General features: G+C 47.2%; 1 protein-coding gene across 1 annotated transcript in view; it reads left to right on the top strand.

Moving 5' to 3' along the window:
• Positions 1–6,884: 6,884 nt before the first annotated feature.
• Positions 6,885–21,025, top strand: part of GXYLT2 (glucoside xylosyltransferase 2) — a 121,732-nt gene continuing 107,591 nt past the window's right edge. Inside the window, exon 1 of the mRNA XM_075549885.1 lies at positions 6,885–7,120. Within this exon, the coding sequence (XP_075406000.1) occupies positions 6,885–7,120 (236 nt within the window). The remainder of the gene's footprint in view (positions 7,121–21,025) is intronic.

Here is a 21,025-nt window from a genome sequence, read left to right as displayed (position 1 = left end):
GGTTCAATTAAGGTGAGAAAAGCTCAGGTCACAGTTGCTCAGTCAGGAGAGTCTTCTGTGCCCCCAGGCAGGCCTCTCTTTAGCCCTCAGTCTCCTGGCCTGACCCTGCTATGCTCAGGCAATGTTACAAAGCTCTTCGGGGGCTGCCAATGAATGCCCAAAGCAAACAATCATATGTATGATGATTAGGGGGGCAGAGTAGAGACCCAAAGCCCAATTGTAGACAATGGGACATCCCCTCACAGAAGGGTCACAAGGAAGGGACAAGCCAGGCAGGGTGCAGTATAGAAATTAAGAAACATACGGCATTGCTCTAGTTCTTTAATGCTTCTTCCCACCCTCTATTATCATGACCCCAGTTCTACATTATAAATCTGGCTAGACCAGAGCATGTACTTTGGTACAGATAGAGCTCTTGACAAAGATGTGAATGCAGCATACTGGCATGAGGGTCTGAGGGCTGATCCCTCTCCCCCAGAAGAATTTATTTCAGAGGACAGCGTTGAAGCTACAGTTTAGGGAGAGGGACATCTCTGATCTGAGCAAATAGGAGCAAATGAAGGGGGAGGAGGAGAGAGCACAGCACATCCTGGCCCACCCAACCCTGAGGATGATATTCCTGCTCAGAGCCGCCAATGCACAGAGAGGCCCCACTACAAGGCACGACATCTCTCACTGACCCATAGTGCTATGGGAGACAATGCTGAAGAAACAGTGTGCGCATTGCACCCTATCTGACCCCACCACACTGAGGCGAAACTCAAAGGGTATGCAACAGAACAGCAAGGGAAAAGGAGCATCGAAATCCTCAGGAAAACACAAAATTAGACTGTGGGGCCAGGATGTGGTATCCCATAACACTCAACTGGAAAGCACGCCTAAAGGTCAACAAACAGACCTGGAACTATTTATAGACTTTTCTTTTTTTGTCATTGGTTTTTTGTTGTCTTGTTGCTTTGTTTTGCTCTGTCTTGTTTTTTATACATATCATTATCTCTGCAGGTATATCTAGATAAGATGGGTGGGATAAAAAATCTGGAGGAGAAAATAATGGACCAATGGTTTGGGGGTTGCATGGGAGAGAGGGAGGTGGGGGAAAGGAAGTAGGTGTTAACAAACCCAGGGACAGGGAACAACAAGTGATCTAAAATCAATGGTGAGGAGGTGTAGGAGGCCTGGTAGAGCTTGATCAAGGGAAATGTTACCTAGAGGAATTACTGAAACCCAAATGAAGGCTGAACATAATAGTGGAACAAGAGGAAAGTAAAAGGAAATAGAGGAAAGAAGTAGGAGGCAAAGGGCATTTATAGAGGTCTAAATACAGGAATGTATGTGTGTAAATATATTTACACATAATAATGGGGAAATAGATCTATGTGCATATATGTATAGGTTTAGTATTAAGGTAGCAGATGGACATTGGGCTTCTACTCAAGTACTCCCTCAATGCAAGACCACTTTATTGTATTAAACTGGCATTCCATGATGCTCACATTCATGACACTATCGCTGAAGACAAAGCGGGTGCATAAGCAAATGTTGTGAAGGAAGATGATGGTGCCCAGCTATCAAAAGATACAGTGTCTGGGGTCTTAAAGGCTTGAAGATAAACAAGCAGCCATCTAGCTCAGAAGCAACAAAGTCCACATGGAAGAAGCACGCCAGCTTGTGTGATCAAGAGGTGTCAATGGGATCAGGTATCAGGCATCAAATAACAAAAAATCATTTCATTGTGAATGAGGGGGCAGTACAGAGTAGAGATCCAAAGTCCATCTGTAGGCAACTGGATGTCCCCTTACAGAAGGGTCTCGGGAAGGAGACCAGCCAGTCAGGGTGCAGTATATCAATGATGAAACATACAAATTTCCTCTAGTTCTTTAATGTTTCCTTCCCCCAACTATCATGATCCCAATTCTACCTTACAAATCCAGGTGGACCAGAGGATGTACACTGGTACAGATAAGAACTGGAAACAGAGGGAATCCAGGATAGATAAACCCCTCAGGAACAATAATGAGAGTAGGGATACCAGGAGGGCCAGGGGAAGGTAGGGTAGAAAGGGGGACCGATCACTAGGATCTACATATAACCCCCTCCATAGGGGACGGACAACAGAAAAGTGGGTGAAGGGAGATGTTGGACAGTGTAAGACATGACAAAATAATAACAATTTATAAATGATCAAGGGTTCAGAAGGGAGGGGAAAAATGAGGAACTGATACCAAGGGCTCAAGCAGAAAGCAAATGTTTTGAAAATGATGATTGGCATAAACGTGATTGGCACAATAGATGGATGTATGAATTGTGATGAGAGTTGTACAAGCCTCCAATAAAATTATTTTTTTAAAGACTACTACGGAACAAAACAAATGAATAAACCTGATGATACATGGAAAAACATGAATGAATCTCACAGACAAAATGCTGAATGAAAGTATACATATGATATGGTTCTATTTATATCAAGTTCAAAGGCAGGCAACATTAATCTATGGTTGTAGAAATCAGAAGAATGGTTACCCTTGGAGTTTGTCACTGGAAGGAAGCACAGAAATTCTTCTAAGATGTTGGAAATTCTCTAGCTCTTGATCCTTGTGGTATATTAAGCAGGGCATTTAAAATGATACACCTTTCTCTTTCTGTCTTTTTAAATCATTTTATTGGGGGCTCTTACAGCTCTTATAACAATCCACACATCAATTTTATCAGGCACATTTGTACATGTGTTGCCATCATTTTCTAAACGTTTTCTTTCTACTTGACACCTTGGTACTAGCTCCTTTTCCCCTCTCCTTCCCCTTATCCTCCCACCCTGGTGAGCCCTTGATAAATGATAAACAATCATTATTTTCATATCTTATACCACCTCCTGTCTCCCTTCACCCGTGTTTCTGTTGTTCTTCCCCTTTGAGGTGGTTATACACCTTTCTGTGCTTAAATAATGCCAATGAAAAGAAGTATATATGTGGTTTCATACATACACGTAGTTGCATATATATGTGTGTATACATTCATGAATGCATGTGCATGAGCACGTGCACACACACACACACACACACAGAGGTATTAGTTGGAGTAAGTGCTGTGCAGAACATTAAACCAGCAAACAAAGAAGAAAGGAGCCCTAGTGGTGTAATGGCTAAGTACTCAGCTGTTAACTAAAAGGTTGGCAGTTCGAACCCAACTAGAGGTCCCATGGAAAAAGACCTGGCAGTCTTTTCAGGTAAAGATTATAATCTAGAACAGCCTATGGAGCAGTTTTGCTCGTTGGGTTACACTGGGTCCATCTGAGTCAGAATCTACTCAGAGGCACTCAACAACAACATCAATCAGAGCAGAAGTGTCTTTTAGAGAGGTGTGGCTTTGGGCTGAAACATAAATCTGGGAGTATCTTCTATTCCCTGGAATCAACGGGCACAAGGAGCTGCCAGTGCAAAGGCACTGGGGCAAATAAGGGCCTGTGGCCTCCATGGAGACCAATGGAGTGGGAGTGGAGTGAGTTCCAGGACCTATGAAGTTAGAAGGTAGGTAAGTGCCAGATGATGTAAGAGTTAAAGGCCAGGAGAAAGATTTCAGACTTTGAATAGGGAACCGTGAAGAATCATCCAAGATTGGTAAGCAGAGCAATAGGACTTCATTTAAAGGGTTAAAAAACACCTAGTTTTGGTTTAGGGTTTGGAAGTGGGCAAGGGAAGGGACAACTTGACCAGTTTGGGCAGTAACTGTGCTGATCTTAGAACAACTTCTCCCCCTCACACAGTTGCAGGGGGTACAATCTGCAAGAAACACAATGGGAATGAGCCCACCAATAACTAAGGGAAGGTCAACCTGCTTAAGTCATCACTCTGGGCAACGCACACAGGGAAGAATGGACAGATGGCAACGATGGTTTTTGTAAGTAAATCTTATATTTTAACTTTTTATGATGATTTGAAGGAACCTGGTAGGGCTGTAGGAGCATTGGTGGTAGAGTGCATACATGTTGGGCTGTTGATCAAAAGGTCTGCAGTTCAAACGCATCAGCCAATCTGCAGGAGAAAGATGGGGCTTTCTACTCACATGAAGAGCTACAGTCTCGAAAGCCCACAGGGGCAGTTCTGCTCTGTCCTATAGGGCTGCCCAGGGTCAAAAGGGAATCAATGGCCCTGAGTGTGTTTGTTAGTTTTGGTGGCGCTGTTGGGCAATACAGGCAAACCCACCAGCCCCTTTGTGGGAAAAAGATGAGGCTGCATAGTCCATAAAGTTATACAGTTACCAAAATGTTACATAAGGTCTCTAAGAATCAGTGTCCTCAACTTTGCTTTTCCCTTTTGTTCTGATTTGGGTTTCTGTGAAGCGGACATTATTTAACATCTACACCAAACTGTGGACAGCAGGAGGGGGCAGGGGGGAGGCCTGATTCAAAATTCCCATTTTGAAGGGCAGACAATTAAGGTTTAAGGAAAAATTTGTACCTGGTTCAGGGTCCTCAAGCCAATCAGTACCAGAGTCATATTTCAATTCCAGAGTTTGAAATGAACTCTGTGGTTTCCTTAGAACTACATGTGCAACTGGAATGAACTTATCGAATAGCTAGGGCCCCCCCACCCACACCCACCCCGCCCACCCCTGTTACAGGCCGATCCTACAGTGGACAAGGAGGCCAGCGATATCTTGGCCCCAGGGAATGAGTGCACGCGCCCAGGGTGGAGTCAGATGGGCGAAATGGATGCATGAAGGATGACTGGGCCCAGCCACTGGGCTGGTTGCTGAAGGGAATGCATGAGTGAATGAATGAAGGGTGAGAGGACAGGCTGAATGAGTAAAAGGAGTGAGTGAGTGAGTAAAAGGAGTGAGTGAGTAAAAGGAGTGAGTGAGTGAGAAAAAGTAGTGAGTGAGTAAAAGGAGTGAGTGAGTGAGAAAAAGGAGTGAGTGAGTGAGTGAGTGAGTGAGAAAAAGGAGTGAATGAGTAAAAGGAGTGAGTGAGAAAAAGGAGTGAATGAGTAAAAGGAATGAGTGAGAAAAAGGAGTGAGTGAGAAAAAGGAGTGAGTGAGTAAAAGGAGTGAGTGAGTAAGAAAAAGGAGTGAGTGAGAAAAAGGAGTGAGTGAGTGAGTGAGAAAAAGGAGTGAGTGAGTGAGTAAAAGGAGTGAGTGAGTAAAAGGAGTGAGTGAGTGAGAAAAAGGAGTGAGTGAGTAAAAGGAGTGAGTGAGTGAGTGAGAAAAAGGAGTGAGTGAGAAAATGGAGTGTGAGAAAAAGGAGTGAGTGAGTAAAAGGAGTGAGTGAGAAAAAGGAGTGAGTGAGTAAAAGGAGTGAGTGAGTGAGAAAAAGGAGTGAGTGAGTGAGTGAGTGAGAAAAAGGAGTGAATGAGTAAAAGGAGTGAGTGAGTGAGAAAAAGGAGTGAATGAGTAAAAGGAGTGAGTGAGTGAGAAAAAGGAGTGAGTGAGAAAAAGGAGTGAGTTAGTGAATGAGTGAGAAAAAGGAGTGAGAAAAAGGAGTGAGTGAGTGAGAAAAAGGAGTGAGTGAGTGAAAGGAGTGAGTGAGTGAGTGAGAAAAAGGAGTGAGTGAGAAAATGGAGTGTGAGAAAAAGGAGTGAGTGAGTAAAAGGAGTGAGTGAGTGAGAAAAAGGAGTGAGTGAGTGAGTGAGTGAGAAAAAGGAGTGAATGAGTAAAAGGAGTGAGTGAGTGAGAAAAAGGAGTGAATGAGTAAAAGGAGTGAGTGAGTGAGAAAAAGGAGTGAATGAGTAAAAGGAGTGAGTGAGTGAGAAAAAGGAGTGAGTGAGAAAAAGGAGTGAGTGAGTAAAAGGAGTGAGTAAGAAAAAGGAGTGAGTGAGAAAAAGGAGTGAGTTAGTGAATGAGTGAGAAAAAGGAGTGAGAAAAAGGAGTGAGTGAGTGAGAAAAAGGAGTGAGTGAGTGAAAGGAGTGAGTGAGTGGGTGGGTGGGTGGGTGAGTGAGTGAGTGAGTGGGTGGGTGGGTGGGTGAGTGAGTGAGTGGGTGGGTGAGTGAGTGGGTGGGTGGGTGGGTGGGTGGGTGAGTGAGTGGGTGGGTGGTTGAGTGAGTGAGTTGAGTGAGTGAGTTCAGTGGGTGAGTGAGTTCAGTGAGTGAGTGAGTTGCGTGGGTGAGTGAGTTGGTTGAGTGAGAGTGAGTGAGTTGCGTGGGTGAGTGAGTTGGTTGAGTGAGAGTGAGTGAGTTGAGTGAGTGGAGTGAGAGTGAGTGAGTTGAGTGGGTGAGTGAGTGAGTTGAGTGGGTGAGTGAGTTGGTTGAGTGAGAGTGAGTGAGTTGAGTGAGTTGAGTGAGAGTGAGTTGAGTGAGTGAGAGGAGTGAGAGTGAGTGAGTTGAGTGGGTGAGTGAGTGAGAGGACGGGCTGAAAGAGTAAAAGGAGTGTGAGTGAGTGAGTGAGTTGACTGAGTGAGTTGCGTGGGTGAGTGAGTTGAGTGGGTGAGTGAGTGAGTTGAGTGAGTGGGTTGAGTGAGAGTGAGTTGAGTGAGTTGAGTGAGAGTGAGTGAGTCGAGTGAGAGTGAGTGAGTTGAGTGAGAGTGAGTGAGTTGAGTGGGTGAGTGAGTGAGAGGACAGGCTGAATGAGTAAAAGGAGTGAGTGAGTGACAGAGAAAGAGTAAAAGGAGCGAGCAAGCGAGCGGAGGGGCTGCGGGGGGGGAAGGGGGGAAGGAGCGAGCGGGAAGCGCAGCGGGAGCAGGAGGTCGCCAGCGGTCCGGCGCTCCCACCTGGAAGCCGCGCTGGCGGGGGCGGGCGGGGGCGGGCGTGTCCTCCACGCGGTTCGCTAGGCGCCGCCCCTCCCGCCCCACCGCCCGCGGCCGCCGGGGTCCCAGTCCCTGCGGGCGCGCCGTGGAGGCCGCCGCGCGCGCCGCGATGCGCGCAGGGGCCACGCCGCGCTGGGGCCGCCGCGCGACATGAAGCTCCGCAGCAAAGCGGCGGCGCTGCTCGTGCTCGCCCTGGCCGCGCTGCTGCTCGCGCTGCGGGCCCTGCGCGCCGGCCGCCCCGAGCCCCCCGCGCCGCCCGCGCGCCCCGCGCCCGCCCCGCAGCGCCGCCTCGGCCCGGCCCCGGCCGCCCCGCGGGCCCCGCGCCGCCGGCCCCCGCGCCCCCGCGCCGGCCGCCGGGGCGCAGCGGGCCCGGAGAAGTTGGCGAGGTGAGTGGGGGCAGCCCCGGGACCCGCGGCCGCCGCGTCGCCCGCCCTACGGCGCGCCGAGCCCACGCGGCGTGGGCTGCGGGGACAGACCCGTGCCCCCCACGGGATGCCCACCTCAGTTTCTGACTCCGGCGGGAATGTGGACCCGAATCGCCGACGTCTCCGAGGAAGGGTCGGGGCAGGGAGTTCGCGTATCCCACCCCCACGCCCCCACTGACCCCCGACCCCCTACTGACCCCCCACTTTCCCCCCCCCTAGCTGTCAAGGCAAAGCCTGTTGTCGCGTTCTTGCAAACGTGCGCTTTGTTTAAATTTTTCAAAAGCCACCACGATGCAAGAATGCTTTATCGAGTTCTCATGTTTCACGGAGAATTTTTACCGAAAACTTAGATCTGATTGAGTTGGGAGGGTTAGACGTTTACTCTGGACCTTCTTCAACCTTGAATTACCCCGTGCTTAAGAGGCGCTCGAGTTGATTTTTGTTTTGTTGGTTACGTCGTGTCTCGAAGCGGAGGGTGGGTGCGTGGCACAGGCGAGCGGAGCTGGGTGGTTGGGGGGCCTGGGGGTCTCTGCTCTTCGTTCTCTTCCCGACTCCAGCACGGCAGTGGGTCCCACACGGACAGATTGGCCTCTGACATTATGCTTGAGGTTTTCTTCCCCCATCCCAAGTTTAACACGCCCGGACTTTCTAATCAGAGTTTTTCATCTTTGGCCTGGGGTTGCTGGAACTTGGTCAGGTTAGGGATCTGCGTTCATTTCCTTTGGCGTGGAACGCTTTTAACCAAGCCCGTTCTCGGCGCCGGTCTGCTTCCTCTGTTCTAGAAGAAGTTGTTGAAGTTTCTAACTGCAACGCCCGCCTTTGCTGAGCACGCTAATTACTTGAAACGACTGGAGAATTCTTTTTGACCACGATGACTAAATCTGTTTGGACGACTTTACTGTAACTAAGAGCAAAGACATGAAACCTAAGCGAGTTGCTGTGTCGGCTTTGGTTTCGCCTCTGCGCGCAGCTGGGCACTCAAACGTTTGAAGGAGAAAATCACCGGTTTGCGGGATTGCCGTTTAAAGTGTTTACAACGCCTCACAGCTCCGTAGTAAGAGAAAGACTTGAAAATAAGGATATTTCTGTTCGGAGCTTCCCCTGCAGGGCATTGAGATTTCTTATAATGGATGATCTTTGGATTCAATACAAGCTTACTATGATTTGCGAGTTGAATGAAAAAGCTGCTAAGATAAGAGCTGACGGCCGCTTACCCTTGCTAACACTGTACAGAAGTCATTGTGAACCCTTACTGACCATGTACAGTCTGCACTGAACTCTCTCATGGTGCTTCTCCAAGTCCGGTCTTTGTACAGCAGCATGTGGGACTTGGTAGAAAACAAACAGCCCCCCCCTCTCCACCTAATGAATCAAAGGGTAGTGGGGGGCTCAGTATTCATTGTTTTAACAAGCCCTCCTGGAGATGTTGCTGCCCACCAAAGTTTGAGAACCATTGTTCTGAGAAGGGAGTGCTAAGGTAGTCCCCATTTTACAGGTGGGGGAAGTATTGCAAGAAGATGGTGATTGATGTAAGGTTCACAGGTCAACTGGTTGCAGCTGGCCTGTTACTATGGTGACCCCTGTTTGGCAGAGCAGAGCTGTGCTTCACACTGTTTTCAACAGCTGCTTTTTCAAAACCTTGGTCTCCAGACCTTTCATCTGAAGGTCCCTTTGGGTGAACTCAAACCTTCAACCTTTCTACCAGAAGCGGAGCCCATTGACCATTATTACCACTTGGGGACTCCAGGTTCACGAAATGAAAGCCAAGCAAAACCCTCTGCCGTTGCGTTGATGCAGCCTTGGAGAACAGAGTAGAGCTGATCCATAGTGTTTCTAAGGCTGCAAACTGCTGTGGGAGCAAGTAGCCTCAGTTTCTCCCTTGGAGTAGCTGATGGGTTTGAACCACGAACATTGGGGTTAGCAAATGCCCTAGGTCCTCAGAGCCCCAGGTTCACTGTCTGTGACCAATATGAGTCAAGACCCAAGCAGTCTGGCCTCAGCTTGAGTTCTTTCTTACCTGCTGTGCTGAAACACAATAGTACAAGAGTCTGGCCCAGATTCCATAATGTTGCAGAAATTTTTCTGAAGAAGCACCATACATTTTTGGAAACGTCTCATTCCTCAAGGCGCTGGAAGCATTAAGGCAGCATCTTCTTGTCTCTATCAGAACAAATGGTTTCTGACTAGCAGGAGATCATGAACAGAATCCGAATGGATGTGTGGGGGAAGGATTATTTCCATAAGCAACAAACAGTACCTCTTGAAGCCATTTTTCTTTTTGAACCTATCTCTTAGATGATCATGGAAATCATGGCCAACACCATAGGAATAAAGAACAAAATTAGACAACTTCTGCAAGGGGGAGAAAGAGCCGCAGGAAGTCTCCGGCTCTGATGCATAAACATGAAAGGCTAGTGTCCTCCGGAGAAGTTGACTTTTTCGGGGACTTATTTATTGTTTTTGTCTGCTACCTCAGTACTTGAGGCAACAGAAGATTCCGGAGCAGTCTGGGAGCAGGAAGAAAGATCACTGCATAGATCCCTTTATTTGCTTTCCTAGCCCTGCCTGGGTTAAATTTTTGTGGTTGAGGAAGAATTTCAATTTTAGAGAGGGAAGAGAGAGCCTCCTGTTTTCTGAAAGCACGTGCTTTAATCTCAGTATGTGGCTGGAATCCAAAGGAGATGAAGGCTCCTTGTGAGCTCATTCCTCTACCGAGGAGGGTCAGACTTGTGGTTGTGGTTAGAACGCCTGGAGTTGGATGTGCCTCAGTCCCCCACCTGCTGCCGAACCTCCACAGACCCTGCATGGCCTCCCCCAGGGCACTGCTGTAAGTGAAGTTCCGCCACGTCGACTTAGGAAACTGCCTTCTCCCTCCACATCTTGTTTTCATTTCGGGGAAGTTTCCAGGGACTTGCCTGGTTAGCAGGCCAACCCTGCAATTTTCTAACGACTGACTCCGTTTGTATGCAGCCTGCCCTGCGGTGGCCTCCCCTCTCTATAAATACAAGGCCCGCAGGTAAGGTATGCGTTTTAGATCTAGGGAGGGACTGGAAAATGGATCCTGGCCTGCTGATGAGTAACAGTTCCCGTGCACAAGAGAAAGGAACTCTCCTTCTATTTTGGTTTATTGTTGATTTTTTTACCTGGATGACTTCCAAAACAGAGTTTGAGACAACTTACAGCAAACGACACATCTACAATAAGTCCATTGACATAGTTATAAAAAAGAGAGAATGAAAGAAAAATCATGAGGAGGAGGGGGAATAAGTTCTGTTTGTCAAAAACTGAGGCCTGTATTGTTAGGAGGATTAAGTGATACATTTAACTCTTGGCTTCCTGGCAGCCATGTCAAAGGGAGACCGACCTATAGAGGGCAGCCCGCTTTTCACTGACTGAGGAAAGGGCATGTTTCTGAAGAGGGAGAACTGGGGTTTTCCCTGGAACTGATTGCTAAAATGAGCGTTTTCTCTGGGACTAGGCAAGAGCCTTTCGGCCTCACAGGATCTTCTGTCCAGCTTGCCTCTGAAAACTCCTCTTTGAGCTAACAGATGGAGGAGGTGATGTAGTGTAATTGTCAGCGGAATGTAAAAAGGGAATTTGGCATCTGGAGTCAGGTGATCTGGGTTCTAGTCCCAAGCCATTTCACCTCAACTCCCCATCTCAAAACAAAAAAAGATCAGTCCAAACATACTCTAGCATCCCTTTCAGTGCTGACACTTGATGATCCTGTGATGAGATCATCATGTTTATCTGCAAGATCCCAACAGTGACTACTACTTGGCTCTCTGTGCCGTCTCTTTCAAAATCATTCTCTGTCCCCTTTATTGGCGCCAGCCTCAAACTGTTCCTAATTACTCATCCTCAGCTCCCCCCCCCTCTCTTTTAAAAAATCATTTTATTGGGCACTCCTACAACTCTTATCACAATCCATCCATTGTGTCAAGAACATTTGTACATTTGTTATCATCATCATGTTCAAAACATTGGCTTTCTACTTGAGTCCTTGGTATCAGCTCCTCATTTTCCCCCTTCCCTCCCCCGCCCTCCCTCCCTCCCTCCCTCACAAACCCTTGATAATTTATAAATTATTATTTTCTCATGTACACTGACCATTGCCTCCCTTCACCCACTTTTCTATTGTCCGTCCCTGAGGGAGGGGCTTCTATGTAGGTCATTGTGATCAATTCCCCTTCCTCCCCACACCTTACCATTACCCTCCCGGTATCGCTACTCTCATTATTGGCCCTGAGGGGTTTATCTGTCCTGGATTCCCTGTGTTTCCAGCTCTTATCTGTACGAGTGTAAATGCTCTGGTCTAGCCAGATGTGTAAGGTAGAATTGGGAAGAACTAGAGGAAAGTTGTGTGTCTCATCATTGTTATACTGTACCCTGACTGACTTGTCTCTTCCTCATGAGATCAGACAGTCCTTGCCCTTTGGGTGCCTACTTTGCTCAGCTTCATGCTTTCATGGTTCATCCATGTTGTGACATGCAGCAGAATGTCATTCTTCTTTGTGGCTGCCTGCTATTCCATTCAGTGTGCGCACCACATTTTGTTTATCCACGCTTCTGTTGATGGGCATTTCAGCTGATTCCATCTTGTGGCTATTGTTTCTGTTTTCTTTCACAGGATGCTCTTTGAGGCAGGCGGAGGCTCAGCCCCATGGCATTCCTCTGTCCTTGTATTCCACAGTCAGCTAGCAAGTGTTTATTGGGCAGAGACCCTGTGGCAGGCGTTCAGTGTACAAGGGTGAGTGGAATGGTTATGGGCAGGACAGAAATAGTCCAGCAAGGAACAAGTCATGTTTGGTGTACTTGACAGCTTTCCTCAGCGAGAGGGGAAGCGGAGACATCATTCATTCAAGAGACACCACTTCCTGCCCACCCATGCGCTCTCAGGTAAGTCTCCTCAGAGGGTTCATCAGAGTAAACGTCTTATTACCGACACATGGTCTTATGTCCCACAGTAAGCAGTCTATAATTAGCTGCTAATCCTAGAGCACATTAAAGGTCTCTACATCTTGTGTACAATCTACACAGGTTTGAGTCGTGATTCTGTTCTGAATTCATTTTGTATTGATTGGTCCAGGAGTTCTCTCTTTCACCCTCCACATCTACCCAATTAGGAGTCTGAGAGTAGGAATGATTATGCATTGGGCTGCTAGCCATGAGGTCTGCAGTTCAAAACTGCCAGCAGCTCTGAGGGAGAGAGAGGGCACTCTATTCCATTCCATCTGTGGAAACCCAGGGAGGCAGCTCTGTTCTGCCCTGCAGAGGCCACTGTGAGTCGAAACCAACTCCACAGCAATGAGTTAGCTAGTGATTCTATCCCAAATATGGCCCCTTTCCTGTGAGATCTGTCACTTCCATGGTTACCACTAAATTCAGAGATGTGCCACCTCATGCCTACATACCTGCAGTCGTCTCCTATCCGGTGAGTGTGTTTTCACTGACACCTTCCTCAGCCCATTTGCCGCACAGCTGCTGGAACCCTGTTTTAAACGCGTGGGCCAGATGTAGTCACTCAGGTGGCTAAAGTCCTACAACGACTTCCTATCATGCTGAACACAAAATTCAGTTTCTCGTTGTGACCTTTGATTCCTTGCCTGATCTCAGGTACAGTTAGCTCTCTGGCTTTATCTCTTTACCGCTTCCTACCTCACCCACTCTGAGTAAGCCACACCGGTCATTAGTGCACTGGCGTGTCTCCACCTCAATGTTTTCACTTGTTTCCTGTCCATGGAAAGTTCTCCCAGGACTACCGCCCTCACTTCTTGCAACTCTATGCAAATGTTTCCTCCTTAAAGGTGTCTTCTTGGCTGCTCTTGAAAATCTGAGCCTCCCCTATCATTCTCTCCTCCCTTACCTTCGTTAGCTTTCTTCTTACACAGCAAACAAAATAGTATTTTAGCCATCCTACCCCTACAGACACATAAACCTGATCTTACTGTTTTGTTGCTAGCATCTACAACAGAGATCTCTTAGTACATACATAATAGATATTTGTTAACGGAACCATGAAAGCAGCACCACTTCGTGCCAGCACTTTGCTAAGACTGTACTTGTTATTATTCAAGGATATATTATTTCATAATATTGAAAACAGCACCCTACCTTCCAAGGGAATGCGTTGTTGTTGTTAGTTGCTATCAGGCTGATCCCAGCCCGCAGGGACCCTCTGTACAACACCGTGAAACGCCACCTGGTCCTGAGCCAGCCTCACAGTTGTCCTATGCTGGAGGCCATTGATGCAGCCACAGTGTCAATCCATCTCCTTGCAAGAGTCCCTCTTTTTTGCTGCCTGTCTGCTTTTCCAAGCCCAGAATCCTTCTCCAGGAACTGGTCTCTCCTGACAACATGCCCAAAAGATACGAGACGAAGTCCCTCCATCCTTGCCTCTAAGGAGTACTCCGGCCGTCCTTCAAGACAGATTTGTTTGTTCTGACAGCAGTCTGTCCATGGTACTTTCCATTTGCTTTTCCAGCACCACAGTTGTAACGCATCAATTTTTCTTTGGCTTTCCCTGTTCAATGTCCAATTTTCACATGTGTCTGAGGCCATCGAAAATGCAATGGCCCGAATCAGACCCAGAAGCCCTGGTAGTGCTGCGAGTTGGGCTGAGATCGACATGGTCAGCAGTTCAAAACCACCAGCACCTTGAGAGAGAAAAAGTAGGCTTTCCACTGCTTCTGTAAACAGTTGCAGTCTCGGAAACCCACATGAGGTCATTATGTGTCAGCAGTGGCTCCTTGGCAGTGAGTGAGTCAGGAGCACTGAGTCCTCAAAGTGACCTCCTCCCTCCTTGTCATACATGAAGGAGGTCTTGTGCAGCAGTTTATCACATGCAACATGTCTTTTTATCTGCCCCATGACTGCTGTGTCTGTGAGCACTGATTGTGGCTCCAAGCAAGATGCGATCCGTGACGGCCTCCATCTCCTCCCCAGATATCAGGCCGGTCCTTCCTGGTCTGCTGTAAGGATTTCAGCTTCTTTACACTGAGTTGTCATCCACACTGAAAGCTGCCGTCTTCATCAGCAGGGCCCAAGTCCTCCTCGCTTTGAGCAAGCACGGGTGCGTCACCTGCACATCACAGCTGCTGATAAGCCCCCCTCCATTTTGATGCCGCATTCCTCTTCATGTAATCCAGCTTCTCTGGTGGTTCGTTTAGCTACAGATTGAATAATTATGATGCGAGGCTACCACCCTGTCACACATCTGTCTTGATTTTAAACCATGCCGTATTCCCTTGTTCTGTTTGTACAACTGCCTCTTGAGCCGTGTACAATTTCCACATGAGCACAATGAAGTGTTCTGGGATCCTCGTTTTTCTCAAAGGTATCTATAGTTAAGTATGAGCCACACAGTGAATGCCTTTGCATTGTCAAGAAAACAAAAGTAAACCTTTTCTGGTATTCTAAGAGAGTAGTGAGGATCTTTTAAAATTTGCCAGGCCCTGTATAAAAGACTTCAAATGTATTATTTCATGTTGTCTTCCTTGCAATGTGTGAAGTAGTTACTATTATTGGCTAGGTGAAGTCTCAGTTTCAAGTGATAAAAACTCAGCTCGTAAAAAGAGATTTACTGACTTATGAAACTTACGCGTGCAGAGGAGGAAAGGCTTCAGTTACAGCTGTATCCAGAAGTTCTAACCACTAGCTTTAACTTTCACTCAGCTGCCACTGTGTAGGGTTGTTCTCAGGTAAACTTTCTCCAGTTAATGGTTCACAACATACCTGGGCGTGCATCTCTTCCTTGAGTGACCTCTAACTCATAGACCCAGGGCTGCAACTCCCTGCTTGACTTCAAGCAAATGCCTAGCCTGTCAGGAATAGCTGCACTTGGGCCCTGGCCCTTTAACTGGTGGGGAAGCAAGAGAACCAGCCAATCCCTTCAAACCACAGGGTTGGAGAATGTTAGAAGAACATTCCCCCTCCACCCCCAACTCCATCCAGCCAAGAAACAGTTTAACAAAAAGGTTGAGGTTTTATCAAAAACTCCTGGAAATGGATGCTACACAGAAAACAAAAACAAAAGCCAATTTCCATTATAATCATTATAGCCCCGCTTTCAAAACAAATAGCAGCAACTGTAGGCCGCCTGCTCCACCTCCACTGAGGGAAGGAGAGAACCAGCAGCTCCAGAGGCTGCCCTTGCCTGTGTGTTCACCGCATGGAATCATGGGAGATTCCAGTGAAACGGAGGTCACTCATGCCTCCACCCTCCAACTTTCCTACCAATTCTGACTCCAGTCCTGCCTCCCATGACACTTTACTGAATCTGCCGATCTGGATAATTTGTTGCAATGACTAAACAGCACTCAAAGACCAGACTCACAGTTAAGAGGTTTATTAGGGAAGTAACTGGCTACAATTCAGGATCAGGAACAACTCAGGATACAGTTCTCTTGTTAGAACAGCTGGCTGGCCTCTTTCAGGCCATCAGCCCGGTGGTCCCAATCTCTGTCCTGCTCAGGCAAGTGCTACAGTGCTTTTCCACCCCGTCTGTAATTACCCTGGGACACCCCATGTCACCTGCAAACCTCCTACTCAAAGTTGCTCATCTCTCTCTGATGGGTCAGCAAGCCGAGCCCCCTGCAAAAGTGCTTGTGTACCCCACTCAATTAGGAAGCTGCCTTCCTAACGGTGCTCGGATCTCTACTCTGGGTTGGCACACATACCGTAAGCACCTTGCTCAGTGGGCTAGGAAGCCATCTGTCACCAGTCTCTGGATTCTTCTGCTGCCATTTTCTCCTCGGTGTGCACTGTCTACTGTACGCTAACTCTTTCCCTCTCTCTCCTGAGGCTATGAGGTTCTCAGCACAGGCACTCTAGGTCAAAGGGCACACTACCATCCTGTTTCTTCTTCTTGGTGGTAATGAAGGGCCCCTTTCTGCCTCTGGATGGTTCACATCAAGCCCAGCAGTTGGCAAAACTAATGGCTCCTGGTTAGGATTGCATGCACTGTTCTTGCATAGTCCCACGGGGATTCCAGGCACCCGAGTGGCATTCTTTGCAAGCTGCCCATCTCGTTGGCGGGTCGCAAGCACCTTATTTGCATATAGGTCCTGCTAGTCGTTTGGTGGGCACTATAAGAGCATGGAGAGGAGGCTGTGCAACAATGACCCACTGCACTGCAGACCACTTTACATACAAGCAAGCTGAAGGTTGGTGAAGTGTTTGTCAAGGAGAGGGCAGCCAAGTGGCAGGCCTGGCATTTGAAGACAGTCCAAGTGCTTGTAGGGCCAAATTGCCAATCACTGCACTGTACTTGAGAACACACCTTGAAATATGAACCATTTGATTGTTTTCTAGGAATCCTTTGTAAAATGCCCCTTTGAAAAAAAATCTCTACTGAAACAATTTTAATGGACTTAATTTTTGAGCAGTTTCAGGTTTACATAAACAGTATAGAGTTCCTATATATACTCCCTCCCCTGCACATGGTTCCTCCTGCTGTTGAAGCCTACAATCAGTGGGAAAACATTAGTATATCAAAACTAGTGATAGTTATATAGTCGTATGAACTAAAGCTCATCGTTTACTTCAGGGCTCACTCTGTGCACTGTAGTCTTGAGTTGTGGTAAGCATATGATGCCATGTGTCCACCATTGTAATATCATGCAGAATAGTTTCACTGCCTTAAAATGTCCTTTGCGCTACCGATGCATCCCTCCCCAAACCTCTGGCAACACCAATCTTTTTACTGTCCCTTTTTGGCAAACTGGAGCCCTGGTGGCACAGTGAATCACATATGGGACTGCTAACTACAAGGCCAACAATTTGAACCCACCAACTGTTCCATAGGAGAAAGATGAGACTTTCTCCTCCTGTAACGATTTACACTCTCATAAACTCAAGGCCACTTCTCTCCTTCCTATGAGCACCGATTCTGTCAGTCCAGAGAAGCACAATGGCAACAGGTGGGTGGTGGGCAAATCTGTTTAAAAAGTGTTAAAGAGCAAAGATTTCACATTGAGGACTAAGGCCTGACTCAGCATTGGTATTTTCAGTTGCCTCATATGCGTGTGAAAACTGGACAATGAATTAGAAAAACCGAAGACGTGGTGCATTTGAATTATCATGTTGGAAAAAAAAATACCAGAAGGCTGCCAGAAGAACAAACAAATCTATCTTGGAAGGAGCACTACTTAGAAACAAAGGTGGTTAAGACTTTATCGTGCACAAAGAGGAGGAGCGCCCTCCCCAGGTGGGCTGGCGCAGGGTCTGCAACCGTGGCCTCCGGCAGACCAACAGGCAGGCAGCGGGTGCAGGGCCGTCAGTGTTGGTCGGCTGTACATGGGGTGGCCGTGACTCCGTGCACTACGGACAACGCAGTGCTGCCTTTTCCAGAAGGTCATTTCGCTGGAAACACACCCTAGGTGGCTTTTTGGAAGGAGCTTCTTTTAGGTAAGCAATGTGCATTTAGGATTCCTCCCGTTTTCTTGTAGCTTGGTTGCTTTGTTTATTATTGCTGTCAGTGGATAATACAGAGGGGCTGCCAGAAAGTTCATGGGGCAAAAATGGAAAGGTAATAGAAGTTTTCTACCACCGTTTGAAGATCTCTCATATTCCATTATACTAATGCACCACAGTTGGCTCATCTGTGTTTTGAAGGATATCTTGGTTGCTTCCAATTGGGAGCAATCATGACTAACGCTGCCATAAGCATCTGTGTACAGGTTTTTATGTGAGCATGTGTTTTTATCTGATTTGGGTAAATACCTGAGAGAGAGTGCTGGATCTAATGGCAACCTGTGTTTAGTTTTGTAAGACAGTACCAGGCTCTCTTCCAAAGGGACTATATAATTTTGCATTCCCTTCGGCAGTGCATGAGAGGTCTCTGTTTTTAAGTTGAAAATTGTTCATATTTGTATTGTGGGAGAAAGGCAGGCTACACAAATGATCCCATCTTTGTTAAAAGTTTCTGAGGCTCAGACTCATCCCTGCTCTTGAGTTGTTTCTAACTCATATCACCCTAAGGGTGGAATAGAACTGGGCCTAAAAGATTTCCCAAATTGTAAATCTTTCTCCTGAAGAGGGACCGGTGGTTTGAAACCGCTGACCTTGTGGTTGGCAGCCTGATGCATAACCCACTGCATCACCAGGGCTTCTTGTTGAGTTCCTCAAAATGGAAATAAAAAGATACTGGAATTTTTCCATGAAATTTCTGAAACCCCATATACAAGTATGTCAACTTGCGCTCTCTTTCTCTCTCTCTCTCACACACACACACACACTCACACACTCACACACTCACACACTCACACACTCACACACTCGCTGACTTAACCCTGAGAGATGATGCACCAAGGTGTTAAAGAGTGTGGAACTGGAATTCCAGGTGTCCTCACCTTTTACTTTAATTTTTTTTTACATTTTACTTTTACATTTTTTGTGTCAAATATATGCATTCCTTACAGTTATAAAACAGCATATAATAAATCGACTATCATAAAAATGTGTGCTTTGGGAGGATGGAAAATAGACAGGGAGGCTTTATCGTGTGTGTGTGTGTGTGTGTGTGTGTGTGTGTCCTTGTTCCTTTCTTTCCCCCACTACCTTCTTCCTACTGTTTTAGTGCAATGAGCAAGAAGTGCACATTGTGGACTCTGCAACCCTCACCTAGTACTTCTCCCTCAGATGTCAGCAGCCTTCTCAAGTTGGCATTGCTGGTTCGTGTTGCGATAACGTTTTCATTTGAAAGGGAGAGGGCCCTAGAACGATGGAGTGTCGTGTGTGTCAAGAACAATTTTAAGGGAGAGGATGAGATGAGAATTCATCCAGCTACCACCCTACCATTTTAGAGAGAATAAATGACCACAAATGTGCAAGACCTCAACTAATGGTGTATGGTATGGTGTATTAGTCTGGGTACTTTAGAGAAAGAAGTCCACAGAAACTCACGTGTAAGGAGTTTTATATAACGGTTAAGTGCACATCAAGAACACATCCCAACCCAGGGCTGCCCAAGCCCACAAGTCCAACATTAACCCATATGCCCGACACCAATCCACAAAGTCCTCCTCCATCTCACAAAGCAGACGCAATGACGCCGACTGCAGGAGAAAAGCCGAGTCAGTGAATGTGTAAGCATCTCAGTGCTGGCAGGGGTCTCACGGCTGCTCCAGCACCCAGGGCTGCATCGGGATAGGTCCATGTGGCTTCTCCTTGGGGATATCTTGCAGGAAGTCAGCCTTGCAAGCTGAAGCTGGGAACTGCTAAGGCAGCTGCAACCTGGTCTGACCATCACAAAGCAAAAGACCCGAGAACTCAAAAGGCGAGGCTCACAGAGCCATTTATCCCTCTGCCCTTCAATTAACCCTACATGTGTTTATTGGCCAGATTGACACAATAAGCAAACTAACTCAAATGGTAGAGTTGGTGACTGCAGCATCACCACTTGTGGGGGTCATGCCCTGGACTGGACCCCCAGGGAGGCTGACAGGCCTGAAATACAGTCCCAGCACTTACCATGGAGCTAAGTGTCCAGGATATAGGCTCATCTGATCAGCCAGTGCCTTTTCTGATTCCCTCAGCAGCCAGCCCCTGAGTGGTGCAGACAGTTTATATGGTTGGCTGCTAAGCCAAAGGTTGTGAGTTCAAGTCTACCCTGAGGTGGCTCAGATGAAAGGTGTGGTAAAGCTACTTCTCAAAAAATCAGCCACAGTTATACTGTGTCACACATGGGGTCATCTGAGTTGGAATAAACTTGATGGTCACTTGTGTAGGCTAATGTGGCATAATGACTTACAACATCACTCCTTGATTCCAGCTGCCTGGGCTTGAATCCTTGTTCTAGTGATTACTAATCGCCAAGCGTGTGTGTGTGTGTGTGTGTGTGTGTGTGTGTGTGTGTGTGTGTGTGTGTGTGTATGTTTAATGTCTGGAGCAAACATACTTACATATACAGGGAGCATTCCAAAAGTGTGTGAAAAAATTCCATGATCTTTTCGTTCCATTTTCTCTGCATTTTTGAAGCCCCCATGTATAGAGCACAAAATTACCCACTTTGTCATCACTGAGCACCTCCCTGGCACTGCTAGCCTTAGACCTCGTGTAGAACCATAGCCAGGCCTCCAAGGTCATGAGCCAAAGTAAGCGTGCACTATTAGAAATTGAATGCATTTGTCATATAATTACATTTGGGCCCCCTCCCCAGTGGCAGATTGTTGGCACTTGGCTGACATTCCTCATGTGATACTGTGACGTGGAGACAAATGCCAGCTTTCCTGTCTGTCTGGCCAGAATAATGCGCCTTGGATTTCACTCCAAAGCCAGGAGTCATTAAAAGTGATTTAACTGTTTTCTAAGTCCGTGGTGTGATGTCTGGGAGTCGGAGCGAAAGCTCCAACCATAGCTTCAGTGGAAAACCTGGTCAGGGGACTTGCCTTCCCAGCCTGGGATTCGCCAGGAACCTCATGAGTGTCTTTGCTTGCATGTCTCACTGAACCAGAAATAATTACCCATCACCAGACTCACCGTCTTATTAGATTGCCTGATTTGCAGACTTTCACTGTGTTAAAATATCTGTGGTTGCATTTTGTAAGTGATTCGACCAGGCAGCGGGTGGGATGGGGTGGGGGTTCCTCCAGCTAAGCCTTCCCCTCAGGTGAACACACACTTCCCCTACTACCATTGTTTCCTCCCCTAAGCAAAGCCAGTCCCTAACAGCCCGGTTCTAGGCTGCATTTTACAGAACTGATTTTCGCCAGGCTTCTGCTGGCTGACATCAGGTTTACCTGAGCTCATTTCGCTTGTCAGTTAGGAGCCAAATGGATAAGAAAGCTAGCAGGAGGTGGCAGAACAGAGGGGTCTGAGCAGAACCAATTACTCGTTTTAATAATTCAGCAGTAATCGGCTACCAAG

This window comes from Tenrec ecaudatus, chromosome 5 (genome assembly GCF_050624435.1).
Source record: "Tenrec ecaudatus isolate mTenEca1 chromosome 5, mTenEca1.hap1, whole genome shotgun sequence".
NCBI classification, from domain to species: Eukaryota; Metazoa; Chordata; class Mammalia; order Afrosoricida; family Tenrecidae; genus Tenrec; species Tenrec ecaudatus.
Note: the sequence above shows the minus strand (reverse complement) of the source record. Positions and strands in the feature narration are given on the sequence as shown.